The sequence below is a fragment of the Nansenia antarctica genome (genome assembly GCF_963989245.1).
Source record: "Nansenia antarctica genome assembly, chromosome: 7".
In the NCBI taxonomy this organism is placed as follows: Eukaryota; Metazoa; Chordata; class Actinopteri; order Argentiniformes; family Microstomatidae; genus Nansenia; species Nansenia antarctica.
This window is the reverse complement of record NC_137677.1, coordinates 65,949,852-65,972,105: the sequence shown is the minus strand read 5'-3', so window position 1 is coordinate 65,972,105 and position 22,254 is coordinate 65,949,852. Positions and strand designations below refer to the sequence as shown.

The window sequence follows — 22,254 nt, the reverse complement described above, 5'->3', positions numbered from 1 at the left end:
TACTGCATCTAATTTCCTCTGGATGTTCAAAGGGGAAAGTGAAATGTGTGGTTACTTTTCCCCACAAATTTATGTTCTGAAGTCAATGTTGTGCTTGTATGAAAGATATGATTTGAATTCACTATGTTGGCTGATAAGGATAATGGAAGGAAGTTTAGACAGTAAAACTACATATGTTACCTATGGTTGCCAGCCAATGCCCTCTTACTACTGAGTCAACTCTCTTTATTTGTGACAACCAGACTAGTGCAGAACACAAGAGGCAGATGGAGAGTAAAACCCAAAGCTGGGTGTATTTATTGATTCCGGGGAATAGGGGCAGCAGAGCTTCTATAGTGAAGCAGGCAGATCAGGAGGGTCAGCAAGCAGGGCAGGCAGGTAGAGAGGGCAGGCAGGGCAGGGCAGTGCAGGCAGAGAGGGCAGGCAAGTTCACTCCAAAGTGCTCTTCAGGTAGCTGCTCCCCTCTCACAGGTAGTAGAGGACGTCATCCAGCTTCATGTTGGGCTCTCTGTGGATGCTCTGTCCCACCAGGAAAGCAAGCTTGTGGGCATACTGGCAGGGTGCAGGCACTCGGATGATCCCCTGAAATAATTGGGGGAGACAAAATCAACGACAATTTATGCATCAAAAAACAACTTGCATGCCTGAAATGGGAAAACCATATGTAAATACAGTATGTTTGATTTCATAACCAATATGGACACATCAGTAGGTTTAAAATGTGTTTCAATGTGAACTACACCCTGTTCATGCCTGCATTTGAATTACTGACCAAGAGAATAGTTTAAGCAGACTTTTACCCTGTAATTTTGTGCATTTGTTGTTTTCCTTATTCTAAAGTAGACATATCCACCTACAAACTCTGCCACATGTACTTCAACTGGCAGGTATGAAGTACATGTGGCAGAGTTTGTAGGTCAGTCGCTGCATGCGGTCAATTAAAACAGCAGCTGAGCAGAGCAACGTGGGTTCATGATAGAGATGGCCGCCTGGGGGCGCCATAGCACAGTGTATTGTACCTGTGGTCACTGTACTGGTCATTCTGGGAGACTTGGAACGCCGTCAGGTCAGCCATTAAAGTAGTCAAAAGTCCTTCATTTCAGGTGAATGAACCAGCTGCATTACAGAGACGCTCATGTTTCTTACCTGCGCTCATGACCAGATAGTCACCTTGTTATGATCGACCTGCTCAACTTCCATCTTCTTCTTCTTTTCAGTTTGAATGGCGGTTTGCGACCAACTTAAGGCGCATTACCGCCCCCTACCGGACTGTGTTTGGACGGTATATTTGACAGGGGAAACTTAAAAATGAAACAAATAAACACAATTATGGGGGGGGGGGGGGGGGCAGGGGGGTGTTAAATCTTGTTCATCAACCCTGTAGCCATCTATCATAAAGTTTGCGATGGCGCTTGTCGCCTCCTTTGCCGAGTCCCTTTCCTCCTTTTCCTCTACCAGACATGTTCACGAAGAGTACAGGTTAATGTACACAGTAAAGCGTGTTGTAGAGGTCGGGAGTTTCTAGCAAAACGTCTAGTTTACCTACTACGTCACTCACTTAGTCTAACAATTTTATTGTAATTAAACGGTGAAGAAAATCAGTGTACCTGTCTCTTGTTTTTATGAACGAGTTAACATTATTCATTCAAAATCCTTGAAATGATTTGAGATCGAAAGAATCTATTGGATAATTCATCTACAGAAATGCACTGCAATACTAATTGATGGACACACGAGGGCGCCATCATCACGGCCAATATAGCAGACCTTCATCTGCTGTACTTCTTGTGTTTTGGAAGAATGAGCCTCGACAGTTTGTTTGTCTGTTTGTGTTCTAATGAATTCTGACTAAATAAATACAAATACAACAAATACTCGCCAGATAGAAGCAATTTTTAAATACAGTAATTGACATCCATAGTAGTAAATAACACTGTTTATTATTAAGAAAATAAAAACAAAGAGCAATGATTAATGAACTTGTCATGCTCAAGAACTCCAATAACTGACACTTAACATAAACATGTAAAAACAAAGAAAATGGTCCAGTAAAGACAGAAGAGAACTAACACACACTTACTATAGTCATGTAGTTGTAACATGGGGAACATTAACTACCAACATTAACATTGTAAATAAATTAGAAAATAACATTAACCGCTAGCTGAGGACCAATCCGAGGCCTGAGAACAGCACCATGCTTCCTGGTACTCAGGAGCCTTTGGGCCACTGCAGGTTACTTCCTGGTTCTCAGACCCCAAAGATGACCCTGAGGTCAGCCAGGGAGAGCTTGGTGTAGGAGGCCCCGCCCACGCCAGAGAGAACCTTCTGGGCCAGCTCCTTCTTCTTCTCCTGCAGGACGGAGATCTTATCCTCCACGGTCCCCTCACACACAAACCTGCACCAGGACCGCACACGCACACGCACACACACGCACGCACACAGGCACACACACATGAACACACGCACGCACACGCACGAACACACACAGGCACACACACACACACACGAACACACACAGGCACACACACACACACACACACACACACGCACACAAACGAACACACACACACACACACAGGGTTAGGATATTATCCTCCACGGTGGAAATCAAGCACTGGTCCACTCTGTTGATGTATATGGATGTGTGTGTATGTGTATGTGTATGTGTATGTGTATATGTGTATATGTGTGTGTGTGTGTGTGTGTGTGTGTGTGTATGTGTGTATGTGTGTATGTGTGTGTGTGTGTGTGTGTGTGTGTGTGTGTGTGTACCTGTGGATGGTGCAATCAAGGCGCTGACCCACTCTGTAAATGCGGTCACAGGCCTGGTCCTCTAGAGCTGGGTTCCTAGAGACACACCCAGACCAGGGGTCAAAGGTCAGATATCAACACACTATACCTGTGGCAAATACACTGAGACAGAGAGACACACACAGATAGACAGACAGAGACACAGAGAGAGAGTGAGAGAGAGTGAGAGTGAGAGAGAGAGACAGAGAGAGAGACAGAGACAGAGAGAGACAGAGAGACAGAGAGACAGGCACAGGGCGCTGAGCTGCTCCTCCAATGAGATTGGTCCAGAGTCTGGAGGGGTGACAGAGCGCGAGAGAGCGAGAAGAGAGAGAGAGAGAGAGAGAGAGAGAGAGAGAGAGAGAGAGAGAGAGAGAGAGAGAGAGAGAGAGAGAGAAGGAGAGAGAATGGGAGCCAGTGTGTGAGTGTCTCACCAGTGCATGTCCATGAGGAAGAGGTGATTCCCACCAACCAGGTTGATGCCCACGCCTCCAGCACACAGAGACACCAGCATCACCTGCCACACACAACATACAACATATACAACCTGCTCCCATGACACTGAAACACATCACAATGGTCAGGGGAGGCTGGTGGAGGACAGGATCATGACGGGATGAATCCCTCATTCCATTCATTGTGGTGCCGGTGGTCATTAAACGAGTCAGACCGTGCCGGGGTCAAAGGTCAGATATCAACAGACTATACCTGTGGCAAACATTAATACACTGACTAACCAGTGTGTGTGTGTGTGTGTGTTTGTGTGTGTGTGTGTGTGTGTGTGATTGCGAGAGAGAGAGACAGACAGAGACACATAGAGAGAGAGAGAGGGAGAGAGAGACAGAGAGAGAGAGACAGAGGGAGAGAGAGAGAGAGACAGAGAGAGAGAGAGAGAGAGAGAGAGGGAGAGAGAGAGAGGGAGGGAGAGAGAGAGAGAGAGAGAGAGAGAGACAGGCACAGGGCGCTGAGCTCTCTCTCTCTCTCTCTTTCCGCCCTGACCGTGTGGTACCTGGGTTACCCCAACCCTAACCCTAAACCTTCTCAATAAACTGGACGTCATCCATCACACTGCCATCCGCTTTGTCACCGGTGCCCCTTTCAATACACATCACTGCGACCTGTACTCCCAAGTCAACTGGCCATCACTCCACACCAGGCGACTGACCCACTGGTATCAGTTCATCTATAAATCCATCATCGGCAAATCCCCCCCCTACCTCTGCTTACTACTGAACTGCTCATCTTACACGCAATCTCCGCTCCTATATCTGTGATATATAGATGTTTTTGATACTTGTGTATGGCATTCATGTTTTATATTGTATGTATTGGGTTGTGTTCTATATCGTATATACTGTGTTGTGTTTTGTGTATAGACTTGCCTCTGTTCTGCCAATTGGCCAGATCGTCATTGTAAATGAGAATTGGTTCTCAATTGACTTATCTGGTTAAATAAAGGTTAAATAAAAAATATAAAAACCTGCACTCCTGCAGGGTCGGTGTTGAACTCCTCCACCAGGTCCATGCGCTTCTTGGGGTTGACCTTCCCGTCGATGACGGCGTAGCTGAGGCCCAGCCTCCTCAGGTGGACCGCCATGATGCTGAGCATACTGGTCCACTGGGACACGATCACACTGACACACACACACACGTACAGATCCACAGACACACACACACACGTACAGATCCACAGACACACACACACACACGTACAGATCCACAGACACACACACACACGTACAGATCCACACACACACACACACGTACAGATCCACACACACACACGTACAGATCCACACACACACACACGTACAGATCCACACACACACACACGTACAGATCCACAGACACACACACACACACACACACACACGTACAGATCCACAGACACACACACACACACGTACAGATCCACAGACACACACACGCGCGCACAGACATGGAGACACACACACATAAACGTACGCACGCGCACATAAGCACACACACACACACACACACACACACACGTCATCACGTGAAGACAACATGAAGAAAACATGTGTGTAATGTTGTAGCCTCTGTGGCTCAGTTGGTAGAGCAGGGCACTAACAACACTTAGGCTGGGGGTTCCATTGGGATCTGAAACATGTCTGTCTGTACACACTGCAATGGAACTGGTCTGGATAAAAGCGTCAGCTAAACGGCATGGGCAGGGCAGGCTGGGCAGGGCAGGCTGGGCAGGGCAGGCTGGAGGGGGAGGAGGGTTTAGTCTGGGCAGGGCAGGCTGGAGGGGGAGGAGGGTGAGGAGGGTGAGGAGGGGGAGGAGGGTGAGGAGGGGGAGGAGGGGGAGGAGGGGGAGGAGGGGGAGGAGGGGGAGGAGGGTGAGGAGGGGGAGGAGGGGGAGGAGGGTTTAGTCTGGGTAGGGCAGGTGGAGGGTGAGGAGGTCGTACCTCTTGTGAGCGCTGTTCTTCTGTCTGATCTCCTTCAGCTCCGTCAGGATGGCCGACATCTACAACAACAACACACACCTAGAGAGTCACAACAACACAACAACAACAACAACACACATCTAGAGAGTCAGCAGTGCACCGTATATTTATGTGTGTGTGTGTGTGTGTGTGGGGAGGTGTGAGTGGAGATGGACCCCCCCCCCCCCCCCTCACCGTGTCCTTTTTTGACCTTTAAGCTGAATGAAATCTACTTTGCCCTGATGAGGGAGACATCGCCCCTCCCCCCTATTCAGTGACTTTTTGCTTCCTGAGTTCATCATTACTATTGAAGTCTGACGTTTTGTTACGGCCACGCCGTCCTCCTGAGTGGGCGGGGCCCCGATACGTCCTCAGATATGAATAAATATGGAATAAATATGGTGATGCACCTAAAAGTTACCACTGTCTCCTCGTCTCTCTGGCTCTGTGTGTGGACTTTCCCCTGGTCAAGTGAGCGGGTTCCCACAGTGTGTGTGTGTGTATATTCATGTGTATGTGTGTGTGTGTAGGTGTGTATGTGTAGGTGTGTGTATATATGTGTGTGTGTGTGGTCACCTTGGTGCTCTCGCGGGTGTTCTCGAAGAGGTCGGAGCGGAAGCGGCTGCCGTTGAGGGTCACGGTGGGGGGGGCCGTGGGGTCGGCGGAGGGGCCGGACGGCTCGGACAGACACAGGGCGTTGAGCTGCTCCTCCAATGAGAGGGCCACCCCGTCTCCCTGCAGCTCTGATTGGTCCAGAGTCTGGAGGGGTGACAGAGAGAGAGAGAGAAAGGGAGGGAGAGGGAGAGAGAAGGAGAGAGAGAGAGAGACAAAGGGAGAGCGAGAGACGAAGACTGATTAGATCCAAACATCCATGTGTGTTCTATCCAAGAATGTACAAAGGTGTGTGTGTGTGTGTGTGTGTGTACCTTCTTCAGAAGGGAGAGGTGACAGCAGCACTGCCTTATTCAGAGCAGCAGTATGTGTGTGTGTGTGTGTTAGGGATGGACGGTTTCCAATTATTGAAACCGAAAAACCGTCAAAGACTAAAACCGGGGTTTTCCGGTTAACCGGAAAAAAAAAAAAAGGGAAAAAAAAAAAGAAACAAAAAAATAAGAGCGACAATTTCAAATAATTGAGCCCTACTGCTACAATACACTCATGTCGAACACCATTAAAACACCGTAAGCACAGTCGCAACACATTTAGGCTACTTAGTTTCACAAATATAAGTGGAAAGGCAGACTTTTGTAAGCTACACCATACATGAAAACACATGAACACTTAACACACCAGCTCCGCTGATCCAGGGTGCACGCCTGCACGGAAGATCATCTCTTGGAACAGCGTCTTCATTGAATGAACTGCTTTCTCAATATCTTGGTTCTTAGACAAAGTTTCAGCTGCTGCTCAATGTATTTAAATATTTGAATACTGCTCAATAATCACTGAAATATTAGACTTAGAATTATGCAGTGAACATACTTAAAGCTTTTCATAAAAACCACATGCCGCGAGACTGACTCGTCCTGAACTGTCGTAAGTCAATCAACAAAGAATGCCCCATCAAAATAAAAGTGCCCATGGTAGAGCTGTCAAAATAGAGCTTTCAAAATAAATGTACTAGAGATAAATACAGAACTACCTTTGCGTCACTAAGTGACCGCGTATCTTCTGAGACATGCGTTCTGTCATCACTTTCAGTAGTGCCTTCACACACGGTGGTGTGCACAAACACTCTTGATCCGTATAGCTCTTGTTTTATTATATTGTGGTTTAGTAAATACTGCACTTGGAGTTACATTCAATGCATGATTTGTGCTATAGAACATAAATAAAGTTTGATTGATTGATTGATATCAAATCAAATCACATTTTATTTCTATAGCGCATTTCTCACAAAAGTGACCCAATGCGCTTTACAGAGAGCAGCGAAAATGATCTTATTAAATGTAAGCGAGTAATTGTAAAAAAACCTTTCCTATCTACCAATAACTGAAGGCAACTATCTTTCCCATAGAGTGATTCGTTACCCTTAAATATAATCCCAATTAGATATTAATCCTCAGTTATTCTTCACAACTGACCAAACCTCTCACTCATTGCGCGGCAGATTCAGACTGTATCATTGTTATTTTCACACACGACAAACATGTGACATGTTCCAGTTTTATTCTTTGAACAACATAGGAAAAAAAATAATAAAAAAAATAAAATAATACGGTTTCAGACGGTTTTGATAAAAAACCGTTTCTATTTTTATAAACCCCGGTTTTCGGTTTAACCGAAAAACCGTCCATCCCTAGTGTGTGTGTGTGTGTGTGTGTCTAGTGTGTGTGTGTGTGTGTGTGTGTGTGTGTACCTTCTTCAGCAGGGACAGGTGACAGCAGCACTGGCGGAGGCGGAGCAGCAGAGACAGGATGTGGACGGTGCTGGAGGCCTGGGGCTGCTGGGAGGAGGAGGCGGGGTCCCCCTGGGACACACCAAACTCCTGAGCTACTGGAGAGGGAGGGAGGGAGGGAGGGAGGGAGGGAGGGAAGGAGGGAGGGAGGGAGGGAGAGAGGGAAGGAGGGAGGGAGGGATGGAGAGGGAGGGAGGGAAGGAGGGAGGGAGGGAGGGAGAGAGGGAAGGAGGGAGGGAGGCAGGAAAGAGGGAGGGAGGGAAGGGAAGGAAGGATGGAGAGGGAGGGAGGGAAGGAGGGAGAGAGGAAGGGAAGGAGGGAGAGAGGGAGGGAGGGAGGGAGGGAGGGAGGGAAGGAAGGAAGGAGGGAGGGAGGGATGGAGAGGGAGGGAGGGAAGGAGGGAGGGAGGGAGGGAGAGAGGGAAGGAGGGAGGGAGGCAGGAAAGAGGGAGGGAGGGAAGGGAAGGAAGGATGGAGAGGGAGGGAGGGAAGGAGGGAGAGAGGAAGGGAAGGAGGGAGAGAGGGAGGGAGGGAGGGAGGGAAGGGAAGGAGGGATGGAGAGAGAGAGGGAAGGAGGGAGGGAGGCAGGAAAGAGGGAGGGAGGGAAGGGAAGGAAGGAGGGAGAGAGAGAGGGAAGGAGGGAGGGAGGCAGGAAAGAGGGAGGGAGGGAAGGGAAGGAAGGATGGAGAGGGAGGGAGGGAAGGAGGGAGAGAGGAAGGGAAGGAGGGAGAGAGGGAGGGAGGGAGGGAGGGAAGGGAAGGAGGGATGGAGAGAGAGAGGGAAGGAGGGAGGGAGGCAGGAAAGAGGGAGGGAGGGAAGGGAAGGAAGGAGGGAGAGAGAGAGGGAAGGAGGGAGGGAGGCAGGAAAGAGGGAGGGAGGGAAGGGAAGGAAGGATGGAGAGGGAGGGAGGGAAGGAGGGAGAGAGGAAGGGAAGGAGGGAGAGAGGAAGGGAAGGAGGGAGAGAGGGAAGGAGGGAGAGAGGGGAGGAGGGAGAGAGGGGAGGAGGGAAGGAAGGAGGGAGAGAGGGAAAGAGGGAGAGAGGGAGGGAAGGAGAGAGGGGAGGAGGGAAGGAAGGAGGGAGAGAGGGAAGGAAGGAAGGAAGGAGGGAGAGAGGGAAGGAAGGAGAGAGGGAGGGAAGGACAGAGGGAAGGAAGGAGAGATGGAGGGAAGGAGGGAGAGAGAGAAGGAGGGAGAGAGCGAGAGAGGGAAGAACAAAAAGGTCAAATCTCCTGGTCCAATCATGGAAACGAACACACAGACGCAACCTTAATCAAAGGGTTGGACTTGACCTCTAACCTTTATCAAAGGGGTTGGACTTGACCTCTAACCTTTATCAAAGGGACTTGACCTCTAACCTTTATCAAAGGGGTTGGACTTGACCTCTAACCTTTATCAAAGGGGTTGGACTTGACCTCTAACCTTTATCAAAGGGGTTGGACTTGACCTCTAACCTTTATCAAAGGGGTTGGACTTGACCTCTAACCTTTATCAAAGGGGTTGGACTTGACCTCTAACCTTTATCAAAGGGGTTGGACTTGACCTCTAACCTTTATCAAAGGGACTTGACCTCTAACCTTTATCAAAGGGGTTGGACTTGTCTCCCTTCTTCACATCTCCTCCTTCATGTCTCTTTAAGTAGTTCTGGAGCTGAGACCTGCAAGGAGGGGAGCGGGTTAAACACTGAGACCTGCAAGGAGGGTAGCGGGTTAAACACTGAGACCTGCAAGGAGGGGAGCGGGTTAAACACTGAGACCTGCAAGGAGGGGAGCGGGTTAAACACTGAGACCTGCAAGGAGGGGAGCGGGTTAAACACTGAGACCTGCAAGGAGGGTAGCGGGTTAAACACTGAGACCTGCAAGGAGGGGAGCGGGTTAAACACTGAGACCTGCAAGGAGGGGAGCGGGTTAAACACTGAGACCTGCAAGGAGGGGAGCGGGTTAAACACTGAGACCTGCAAGGAGGGGAGCGGGTTAAACACTGAGACCTGCAAGGAGGGGAGCGGGTTAAACACTGAAGACTTGGGAGGAGAGGAAAGGAAAGGGTTAAAACTGGCCACCCTGGTTTCAAACCCCCAAGAGCCAGAGAAGTTTCGGATGTATCCAAACAGACCACGTTCCACCATAACCCCCTTCTACCAGCCCTGCCGTGGTACAGAGCTGTGGAGGTATAGAGGTATAGAGGTATAGATGTATGGAGGTACAGAGGTATAGAGGTATAGAGGTATAGAGGTATAGATGTATAGAGGTATAGAGGTATAGATGTATAGATGTATAGAGGTATAGAGGTATAGATGTATAGAGGTATAGAGGTATAGAGGTATAGATGTATAGAGGTATAGAGGTATAGAGGTATAGAGGTATAGATGTATAGAGGTATAGAGGTATAGATGTATAGATGTATAGAGGTATAGAGGTATAGAGGTATAGAGGTATAGAGGTATAGATGTGTAGATGTATAGAGGTATAGAGGTATAGATGTATAGATGTATAGATGTATAGAGGTATAGAGGTATAGATGTATAGAGGTATAGAGGTATAGATGTATAGATGTATAGATGTATAGATGTATAGAGGTATAGAGGTATAGATGTATAGATGTATAGAGGTATAGTTGTATAGATGTAGATGTATAGATGTATAGAGGTATAGAGGTATAGAGGTATAGATGTATAGAGGTATAGAGGTATAGAGGTATAGATGTATAGAGGTATAGAGGTATAGAGGTATAGAGGTATAGAGGTATAGATGTATAGAGGTATAGAGGTATAGATGTATAGAGGTATAGAGGTATAGATGTATAGATGTATAGATGTATAGAGGTATAGAGGTATAGATGTATAGAGGTATAGATGTATAGATGTATAGATGTATAGATGTATAGATGTATAGAGGTATAGAGGTATAGATGTATAGATGTATAGAGGTATAGTTGTATAGATGTAGATGTATAGATGTATAGAGGTATAGAGGTATAGAGGTATAGATGTATAGAGCTATAGAGGTATAGAGGTATAGATGTATAGAGGTATAGAGGTATAGATGTATAGATGTATAGATGTATAGAGATATAGATGTATAGATGTAGATGTATAGATGTATAGAGGTATAGAGGTATAGATGTATAGATGTATAGAGGTATAGAGGTATAGAGGTATAGAGGTATAGAGGTATAGATGTATAGAGGTATAGAGGTATAGAGGTATAGATGTATAGATGTATAGAGGTATAGAGGTATAGAGGTATAGATGTATAGAGGTATAGATGTATAGAGGTATAGAGGTATAGAGGTATAGAGGTATAGAGGTATAGAGGTATAGATGTATAGAGGTATAGATGTATAGATGTATAGATGTATAGAGGTATAGAGGTATAGATGTATAGATGTATAGAGGTATAGAGGTATAGAGGTATAGAGGTATAGAGGTATAGAGGTATAGATGTATAGAGGTATAGAGGTATAGAGGTATAGATGTATAGATGTATAGATGTATAGATGTATAGAGGTATAGAGGTATAGATGTATAGATGTATAGAGGTATAGATGTATAGAGGTATAGAGGTATAGATGTATAGATGTATAGAGGTATAGATGTATAGAGGTATAGATGTATAGATGTATAGATGTATAGAGGTATAGATGTATAGATGTATAGAGGTATGGAGGTGTGGAGGTATAGAGGTATAGAGGTATAGATGTATAGATGTATAGAGGTATAGATGTATAGATGTATAGATGTATAGAGGTATAGAGGTATAGAGGTATAGAGGTATAGATGTATAGATGTATAGAGGTATAGAGGTATAGAGGTATAGAGGTATAGAGGTATAGATGTATAGAGGTATAGATGTATAGATGTATAGATGTATAGATGTATAGATGTATAGATGTATAGAGGTATAGAGGTATAGAGGTATAGAGGTATAGAGGTATAGATGTATAGATGTATAGATGTATAGAGGTATAGAGGTATAGAGGTATAGAGGTATAGATGTATAGAGGTATAGAGGTATAGATGTATAGATGTATAGAGGTATAGAGGTATAGAGGTATAGAGGTATAGAGGTATAGATGTATAGATGTATAGAGGTATAGAGGTATAGATGTATGGAGGTATAGAGGTATAGAGGTATAGAGGTATAGATGTATAGAGGTATAGATGTATAGAGGTATAGATGTATAGAGGTATAGAGGTATAGAGGTATAGATGTATAGATGTATAGAGGTATAGAGGTATAGAGGTATAGATGTATAGATGTATAGAGGTATAGAGGTATAGAGGTATAGAGGTATAGATGTATAGATGTATAGAGGTATAGATGTATAGATGTATAGAGGTATAGAGGTATAGATGTATAGATGTATAGAGGTATAGAGGTATAGAGGTATAGATGTATAGATGTATAGAGGTATAGAGGTATAGAGGTATAGAGGTATAGAGGTATAGAGGTATAGAGGTATAGAGGTATAGATGTATAGAGGTATAGAGGTATAGATGTATAGATGTATAGATGTATAGATGTATAGAGGTATAGAGGTATAGAGGTATAGAGGTATAGAGGTATAGAGGTATAGAGGTATAGATGTATAGAGGTATAGAGGTATAGATGTATAGAGGTATAGAGGTATAGAGGTATAGAGGTATAGAGGTATAGAGGTATAGAGGTATAGATGTATAGAGGTATAGAGGTATAGAGGTATAGAGGTATAGAGGTATAGATGTATAGAGGTATAGAGGTATAGAGGTATAGAGGTATAGAGGTATAGAGGTATAGAGGTATAGATGTATAGATGTATAGAAGTATAGATGTATAGAGGTATAGAGGTATAGAGGTATAGAGGTGTGGAGGTATAGATGTATAGAGGTATAGAGGTATAGATGTATAGAAGTATAGATGTATAGAGGTATAGATGTATAGAGGTATAGAGGTATAGAGGTATAGATGTATAGATGTATAGAGGTATAGAGGTATAGAGGTATAGATGTATAGAGGTATAGAGGTATAGAGGTATAGAGGTATAGAGGTATAGATGTATAGAGGTATAGAGGTATAGAGGTATAGATGTATAGAGGTATAGAGGTATAGAGGTATAGATGTATAGAGGTATAGAGGTATAGAGGTATAGATGTATAGAGGTATAGATGTATAGAGGTATAGATGTATAGAGGTATAGAGGTATAGAGGTATAGAGGTATAGAGGTATAGATGTATAGAGGTATAGAGGTATAGAGGTATAGATGTATAGAGGTATAGAGGTATAGAGGTATAGAGGTATAGAGGTATAGAGGTATAGATGTATAGAGGTATAGAGGTATAGAGGTATAGATGTATAGAGGTATAGATGTATAGATGTATAGAGGTATAGAGGTATAGAGGTATAGATGTATAGTTGTATAGAGGTATAGATGTATAGATGTATAGAGGTATAGAGGTATAGAGGTATAGATGTATAGAGGTATAGATGTATAGAGGTATAGAGGTATAGAGGTATAGATGTATAGATGTATAGAGGTATAGAGGTATAGAGGTATAGAGGTATAGATGTATAGATGTATAGAGGTATAGATGTATAGATGTATAGAGGTATAGAGGTATAGAGGTATAGAGGTATAGAGGTATAGAGGTATAGAGGTATAGATGTATAGATGTATAGAGGTATAGAGGTATAGAGGTATAGAGGTATAGAGGTATAGATGTATAGATGTATAGAGGTATAGATGTATAGATGTATAGATGTATAGATGTATAGATGTATAGAGGTATAGAGGTATAGATGTATAGAGGTATAGATGTATAGAGGTATAGATGTATGGAGGTATAGAGGTATAGAGGTATAGAGGTATAGAGGTATAGAGGTATAGAGGTATAGAGGTATAGATGTATAGAGGTATAGAGGTATAGATGTATAGAGGTATAGAGGTATAGAGGTATAGATGTGTAGAGGTATAGATGTATAGATGTATAGATGTATAGATGTATAGAGGTATAGAGGTATAGAGGTATAGATGTATAGATGTATAGATGTATAGATGTATAGAGGTATAGAGGTATAGAGGTATAGATGTATAGAGGTATAGATGTATAGAGGTATAGATGTATAGATGTATAGAGGTGTAGAGGTATAGAGGTATAGATGTATAGAGGTATAGATGTATAGATGTATAGATGTATAGAGGTGTAGATGTATAGAGGTATAGAGGTATAGAGGTATAGAGGTATAGATGTATAGATGTATAGAGGTATAGAGGTATAGATGTATAGAGGTATAGATGTATAGAGGTATAGATGTATAGATGTATAGAGGTGTGGAGGTATAGATGTATAGAGGTATAGAGGTATAGAGGTATAGATGTATAGAGGTATAGAGGTATAGAGGTATAGATGTATAGAGGTGTGGAGGTATAGATGTATAGAGGTATAGAGGTATAGAGGTATAGAGGTATAGATGTATAGATGTATAGAGGTATAGAGGTATAGATGTATAGAGGTATAGAGGTATAGATGTATAGATGTATAGAGGTATAGAGGTATAGATGTATAGATGTATAGATGTATAGAGGTATAGAGGTATAGATGTATAGAGGTATAGATGTATAGAGGTATAGATGTATAGAGGTATAGATGTATAGAGGTATAGATGTATAGAGGTATAGAGGTATAGATGTATAGAGGTATAGAGGTATAGATGTATAGAGGTATAGAAGTATAGAGGTATAGAGGTATAGAGGTATAGATGTATAGAGGTATAGATGTATAGATGTATAGATGTATAGAGGTATAGAGGTATAGAGGTATAGATGTATAGATGTATAGAGGTATAGATGTATAGATGTATAGAGGTATAGATGTATAGATGTATAGAGGTATAGAGGTATAGAGGTATAGATGTATAGATGTATAGAGGTATAGAGGTATAGAGGTATAGATGTATAGAGGTATAGATGTATAGATGTATAGATGTATAGAGGTATAGATGTATAGATGTATAGAGGTATAGATGTATAGAGGTATAGAGGTATAGAGGTATAGATGTATAGAGGTATAGAGGTATAGAGGTATAGAGGTATAGAGGTATAGATGTATAGAGGTATAGAGGTATAGAGGTATAGAGGTATAGATGTATAGATGTATAGATGTATAGAGGTATAGAGGTATAGATGTATAGAGGTATAGATGTATAGAGGTATAGATGTATAGATGTATAGATGTATAGAGGTGTAGAGGTATAGAGGTATAGAGGTATAGAGGTATAGATGTATAGAGGTATAGAGGTATAGAGGTATAGAGGTATAGATGTATAGATGTATAGAGGTATAGAGGTATAGATGTATAGAGGTATAGAGGTATAGAGGTATAGAGGTATAGATGTATAGAGGTATAGAGGTATAGAGGTATAGATGTATAGAGGTATAGAGGTATAGATGTATAGATGTATAGATGTATAGATGTATAGATGTATAGAGGTATAGAGGTATAGAGGTATAGATGTATAGATGTATAGATGTATAGATGTATAGATGTATAGATGTATAGATGTATAGAGGTATAGATGTATAGATGTATAGATGTATAGATGTATAGAGGTATAGATGTATAGATGTATAGATGTATAGATGTATAGATGTATAGAGGTATAGATGTATAGATGTATAGATGTATAGATGTATAGAGGTATAGAGGTATAGATGTATAGAGGTATAGAGGTATAGAGGTATAGATGTATAGAGGTATAGAGGTGTGGAGGTATAGATGTATAGATGTATAGAGGTATAGAGGTATAGAGGTATAGATGTATAGATGTATAGATGTATAGATGTATAGAGGTATAGATGTATAGATGTATAGAGGTATAGAGGTATAGATGTATAGAGGTATAGAGGTGTGGAGGTATAGATGTATAGATGTATAGATGTATAGATGTATAGAGGTATAGAGGTATAGATGTATAGAGGTATAGAGGTATAGAGGTATAGAGGTGTAGAGGTATAGAGGTATAGATGTATAGAGGTATAGATGTATAGAGGTATAGATGTATAGATGTATAGAGGTATAGAGGTATAGAGGTATAGAGGTATAGATGTATAGAGGTATAGATGTATAGATGTATAGAGGTATAGATGTATAGAGGTATAGATGTATAGATGTATAGAGGTATAGATGTATAGATGTATAGATGTATAGAGGTATAGATGTATAGAGGTATAGAGGTATAGAGGTATAGATGTATAGATGTATAGAGGTATAGATGTGTGGAGGTATAGATGTATAGATGTATAGATGTATAGATGTATAGAGGTATAGAGGTATAGAGGTATAGATGTATAGATGTATAGATGTATAGATGTATAGAGGTATAGAGGTATAGAGGTATAGAGGTGTAGAGGTGTGGAGGTATAGAGGTGTGGCGGTATATCCGCTTGTTAAGTCGTGACGTGTTTCCGGGTCCAACGTTGGCTGAGGCGCTGTCTTCGAAATGCCGAAATAATAATAATAATTAATTATATTTATATAGCGCTTTTCCGAGGCTCAAAGACCCTGACAATATGGAGAAAACGGGAAAGTGCTGTGTCCCTTGTTGTATGAATAGATCCGAGTCTAAAAAACGATTAAACTGTCATTCTACCGCTGTAGTTCACAGGTACTCTGGTGGAGGGAATTTCTGGTTTGGACTCGGAAATGGCTAAACGTCACTTTTGACGTCAGACTTAACAAGCGGATAGGGTGGAGGTATAGAGCTAGGGTTAGGGTACAGAGCTGTGGAGGTTGCAGACAGGGTAGGGTGGCGGGTGGCCAGTTACCTGGACTGAGCGAACACCACGTCATACACAGACTGCTCCTCCTCTGACAGCTTCAGGTGGTGCACCTCACAGGTACGCTCAGGCAGCGACACCTGCAACACAGGGAAACTCCGTCAGTCAGTCATTGTGTGCGTGTGTGTGTGTGTGTGTGTGTGTGTGTGTGTGTGTGTGTGTGTACCAGAGGTTTGCCAGAGGCGTCCAGCTGGCCCTTGGTGCGTCTCAGCAGCAGGGTTCTGGTCAGGATGTTGAGTCTCTCTCCGCCCCTCTTGGAGCCGTTGTCCACCTGGGACTTCCACAGCTTGTACTCATCGAACGGGGAGCAGCGCAGAAACCTGCCACAGGGCGGCGCGCGTTACCATAGCAACCAGGACAGCACTCGTTACCATAGCAACCAGGAGAAGAGAGCAGGCAGACGTTACCAGAAACTAATTAACTAACTAACTACTTGACTTGACCTGTACCTATCACTATGTTTTTATCACTATTGGCACTCCTGGTTAGATGCTAGACTGCATTTCGTTTTCTGGTACTTTTAATTTCTGGTATGCAATGATAATAACATTTAACCTAATCTAACCTAATCTAACCTAACCTAATCTAACCTAACCTAACCTAATCTAACCTAATCTAATCTAACCTAATCTAATCTAACCTAACCTAATCTAACCTAATCTAATCTAACCTAACCTAATCTAACCTAACCTAATCTAACCTAACCTAGTCTAACCTAACTGTAACCAGGGAGTAGCTAAAAGGACTGTAGAATTTAGGAAGGGGCTGGTTATCTAACTAACTCTGAGCTAAATAGGCAGTGTAGGAGGATACAGGCAGGGGGCGCCAGCAAACCGTTAGACTAGCAGTTACTATCGTTAGCATTAGCATGGGAATTAGCATTAGCATTAGCATTGGAATTAGCATTAGCATTAGCCTTGGAATTAGCATTAGCCTTAGCATACAAACAACTAAACACACGGTCACGGTATCCCATATGAACAACACATTTATTTACATAACTGATGTATACATCCCCAGATATATACACTCCCTCCCCGCCGGCCACACACACACTCAATCACTCACTCACAGTACCTAGCCTGGGAAAGGCTTAGAGTCTGGCGCTGCAAGGAGCGCGTTGAGGCCTTGTTGGAGCTCGCATGTGCTTCGAGGAAACAGCAGACAAAAGGGGGGGGGTGACGTAGCAACGCGAAGGGAAAGGGGCTTCTTCGTGGTCCACGACGAGGTGTGTAGGCTCAGGTCCGGGTGGTTCACGGTAAGCTCCGATGGAGTCAGCGTTCGGTCGCAGTCCGCTCGTGGAGGCGACGGTTCTGTCCAGTTTGGCGTCTCGCTTGGTCCAACGTTAACAGCCGGCTGCTGGCAAGGCTGTCTAACGGGGACACAACTAAACGGGCTATCACAGCTCTGAACTCGATAATCACTCTTGGTCTTCAGCTCCAGCACGGTGTGCGTGTTACTGAATCCGCCATCTTAGATTGACTTCTCGTTACTTCTCTCTCGTTCTGATTCTCTTCACACACTGACTCACAGACCACTTCCGTCTCTATATATACACCACCGAACCTAGCATCCGGGTCACGGACACACCCCGGATATACTACGTCATCAAACATATACATAAACATTACAATAACAATACATACACCTTCATAAACGTACAGGAATAGTATAGAAAATAATAAAGAAATAACAGGGGCAAAATAGGGCTGGTTTGGGGAAACTAAACTGGCTCTAAACTGTGGGCCTTCACAACAGCCGCCCCATGAAACCCTCGGTTTCATTTAACTAAGGAAGGCACACTGGCTAGGCTGCTCTAGCAGCGTGAGGTAGGAGGTGATAGTGTCCTTGGTAATTTGAGGGAGCTCAATCAGGCGTGCCACAGGTCGGGTGTAAGTGCGACCACCAACGTCCACGATGGCCGTCCGCACCCTTCCATCCGGACCCGGCAGGACCTTGGTCACTCTGCCTGTCTGCCAGGCGGCGCGTGGAAGGGACTGGTCGATCACCAGTACCACGGCACCTTCGGACAAGTTGTCTCTCTCCCTCGTCCACTTCTGCCTGACTTTTTTGTCAATCTCCATCTGCTTTCTGGAAGACTCCAATTCTCTCTCCAGCCCAGCTATCTGGGTTTTCAGCATGTCCCTTTGCTGCTCCACATCCGACTTCTGATCCTCCATAGGTCGGAACTTCCTCTGGGTGGCCTCTCTCAACTTCGTTTGCTTGGCAATCTCCTGACGCATCTGATTCACCTCCTCCTCTTTAATCCTGAGGTCAGATGCCCTTTGCTGATTGTCCAGGGACTGTTGCTCCATACTCAAGGCGTTGTGCTCGTTCTCCTGCTGGAGTTTGGTGTTTCTGACTTGCAGCTGCTCCAGCTCCTTTGTGGTTCTCTCATGGTTGATCTTCTGCTCCCGCAGCTGCTGCTCCAGCCTCTGCTGCTCCTCTCTGCTTCGCTGGCCCGGCTGGTTCAGCACTTTGATGTCCGACTGCTTGGCGTCCAGCTCCGTGTGCAGCTGCTTCACTTCCTTCTCCAGAGACGTGATAGTAGTCTGGTCTTCCTGGGATAGCTTTAGTGCAGTGGCAACCTTCACTGAGTTGGTCACTGTCTCCGCATTCAGCTCTCTGCATTTTGTCATCAGCCGCTTCTCACTCACGTGGGACTTCAACAGGGCACTAGTCAGCTTCTCATATTCAACCCTGAACTTATCCAGGCTCTTCTCTCCGACCAGCTCATCGAGGACCTCCTGGAATTCCTTCTGCAGGGAATCAAAGCTGTTCCCCTCTCCCTCGGGTTTCTGGACGTTATCCCGTAGCGCCGCATTCATGGAGTCCACCCTGGTGTGAAGGCAGTTGATGGTCTGCACTTCTTCGGTTCGGACATGGAGGGATGACGTAGCTCTCCCGTTTCTATCTCTCCACTCGGTAGCGCCTTGGAGGGCCCACCCAAGCGCAGTCTTAACAGCCATCGGGCAGCCTCGTGGTCCTCTCAGCGGAGGACGGAGCGACACGATCAGTGCAGCGTTGTCCGAGCCGATGAGAAGGGTTGGCTCCGCTCCTTCTATCGGATGTAGGTCTACTCGCCGTAGGTGGGAATATCTTGCGCGTAATCTCTCCAGGGGGTAGTCGTAGCGGGAGAGCGCTAGCTGGTCTGCGGTGAAGACATTCTTAAGCCGATATCTGTCCGACGGCCGCCCCGCCGGGGAGATAGAGAAGTTGATCCTCGCCCCGGTGACCTCTTTAAGGTCGCGACGTATCGTGCGCAGAGTCAGCTTCTCCTCAGTCCCTTGGAGCCCCAACTGGCGCACTGCCTCCTGGAGAAGGATGGTCCGTTCCGACCCGTCGTCTAGAACGGCGTACGTGTCGTACACAGCGTTGTTGTGGTGAAGTCGGACCTTCACCACCTTCAGTAGGACCTTGGAGCCGCTGCTCCGGGCTGGGTCTAGGTAGTAGACAGGTGTTGCCTCTTCCGGTGCGCTACCGGACCTAGGGCTTCTGGTGCCCTCCGTGGACCTGGCGAGGGAGACCTCGTGTAGGATGTTGAGGTGGACCTCCTCACAGCGGTTGCACTTTCTCCTCAAGGTGCAGTTCTTAGCCAGATGGTCGCGCCCACAGTTCCAGCACCTCTTGTTCTCCTCGAGCCACCTCTGCTTGGCCTCGGTACTCAGGTTGTTGAAGTCACTGCACTCATTGAACCAGTGCTCGCTGGTGCAGTACGGACATGGCGGTGGACCTCTCCGTCCCTTTTGAGGGGGTTGAGAGGAATCCTTTCCCTCAGGTCGGGCTTTCCTCTCTCCCCGAGGCTCCTCCTCCGTGTGCAGCACTCCTACTGGGCGTCCTCTGTTCGAGCTCGGCCCGTCCCAGCGGTCTCCCTTCTCCCTCTCCTTCTTCGGCTCAGCGTAACCCATGGCGTCTACGTTGGTGTCATGCACTTCCTCCAGTAGGAACTCCGCGAAGGCAGCCATGCTCAGACCCAACTTCCCGGGGTTACGAACGCGCTGCTGTCGCCGGAACCTCTCCTGCCGGAAGCGTGGGATCTTGCGGAGCAGCCGCTCTACGTTGGAGGTGCTGTTGATCTCGCTGGCGCCAGCTGGGCCCTGCGTCTTCAGCATTCCAACCAAGGTGTGCACGCGGAGCGCGAAGTCATCCAGCGCCCGTTCATCCTTGATGGGGGCCTGCTGTTCGAGGGCTTGCAGTTCAGCAAGGGCGTGGTTCCAGGGACGACCGTAGCGGGCATCCAAGTCGGCGAGCGCTCTGGTGTAAGGTGTCGGTGCGGAGGCATGGGCCAGAACCATGTTGTGGGCTCTGGGGTTCCTCACATGCTGAAGGAGAATCGCATATTTGTAGGACTCTGAGCAGGAGTCGTCCAAGAGCGTGTCTAGGCAGATGCGTAGTTCCACATACTGGCTCCTGTCCTCGTCCTTGAAGAAGGGGAACTTGGGTCCCTCCACCTGGGGAAACATCCTGTAGTGGATGATCGGGGCTGGAGTGACGGTCTGGGTGTCCGGCCTGCATGCATTCTGGTTCCCTGGAGGACCTAGGGGTGTGCTACGCTCTTGGTGAATGGCTCCCCTCCCGGGCAGCGACGCTGGCTCCCTCTGGGCCGCGTAGCGGTCGGGTCCCTGGTCCTCTTCCTTCCAGGTGGTCAGCTGGGCCTGTAGTTGGACATTCATGGCGGGGGTCATGGAGCCATCGGCGGGGGGTTCAGGAGATGGCACTCGAGAGGGCCGTGCGGATGATGCTCTGGAGCTACGGGCCGACGGAGCTCTGCTGATGCACACGTCGCGCATGGTCTGCATCACTTCCTCCATCTTCTCCGCGTGCAGTTGCTCTCTCTCCATCTGGAGGCGGTCGCGCTCCATCTGGAAGCGTTCACGTTCTAGCGCCTCCTGGCGCTGTCTCTCTGCCGCGCGTTCCGCTCCGTTCATCTGGAAGCGTTCACGTTCTAGCGCCTCCTGGCGCTGTCTCTCCGCCGCGCGTTCCGCCCCCTCCATCTGCCTCTCCGCCGCGCGTTCCGCCACCTCCATCTGGAGGCGCTCGCGCTCGAACTGGATGCGTTCCCTCTCTCGTTCACGCTCGAACTGGAGGCGTTCTCGCTCTAACGCCATCTCGGCCTGTTGGCGCATACATTCGGACAGCGCGGCACTACTCCCTCTGGAGTGCAGGCTATCCGCCCCAGAGGCAGAACTGCCCACGGAAACCCTGGACCGGGAGGAAGCCACTGAGCGGCAGGAGCTAGGTCTCGAGCGCGCCGTACTGGGAGGCAGATCGTTAAGGCTGAGGCCCTCCCTCTTCCGCCCGCAGGCGCTGTCGGACCGGGCCTCTCCTTCCTGCTCTTCCGTTTCCACGGCAAAACCCTGCTGTTCTGCCATCTCATCCTCAGGCTGGTGCTCTTTGAGGGCTGTCTCAGTGCTAGCCACCCGCGCGCCGGCGGACACCTCGGCCTCTCCGACCACTGTATCCCGTGGAGTGCGCTCCTCGCTACCACTCAGTGAGCTTTCGAGCTCAAGCTCATACTCCTGTAACCTCGGAGGCAACCGCGGGACTCTCTGTGGTCGTGGCTCTGGCTCAGGGGGCGGAGAAGGGGGGGTAACTGTCTGGTCTGGTTGGCTGCGCTCAGCCATGCTATCACTACACTACCTATCCGGCTCGAAGGACCAATTGTAACCAGGGAGTAGCTAAAAGGACTGTAGAATTTAGGAAGGGGCTGGTTATCTAACTAACTCTGAGCTAAATAGGCAGTGTAGGAGGATACAGGCAGGGGGCGCCAGCAAACCGTTAGACTAGCAGTTACTATCGTTAGCA

The 22,254-nt window shown here is 46.2% G+C and overlaps 1 protein-coding gene across 1 annotated transcript in view; it reads right to left on the bottom strand.

Moving 5' to 3' along the window:
- Positions 1–2,108: 2,108 nt before the first annotated feature.
- ttf2 (transcription termination factor, RNA polymerase II) overlaps positions 2,109–22,254 on the bottom strand; it is a 31,037-nt gene continuing 10,891 nt past the window's right edge. Inside the window, exons 15-24 of the mRNA XM_080537060.1 lie at positions 16,616–16,769; positions 16,438–16,529; positions 9,215–9,294; positions 7,603–7,739; positions 5,820–6,002; positions 5,226–5,284; positions 4,274–4,427; positions 3,228–3,310; positions 2,776–2,850; positions 2,109–2,398 (exon numbers count right to left, since the gene is read on the bottom strand). Of these exons, the coding sequence (XP_080393186.1) occupies positions 2,251–2,398; positions 2,776–2,850; positions 3,228–3,310; positions 4,274–4,427; positions 5,226–5,284; positions 5,820–6,002; positions 7,603–7,739; positions 9,215–9,294; positions 16,438–16,529; positions 16,616–16,769 (1,165 nt within the window). The 3' untranslated portion in view covers positions 2,109–2,250. The remainder of the gene's footprint in view (positions 2,399–2,775; positions 2,851–3,227; positions 3,311–4,273; positions 4,428–5,225; positions 5,285–5,819; positions 6,003–7,602; positions 7,740–9,214; positions 9,295–16,437; positions 16,530–16,615; positions 16,770–22,254) is intronic.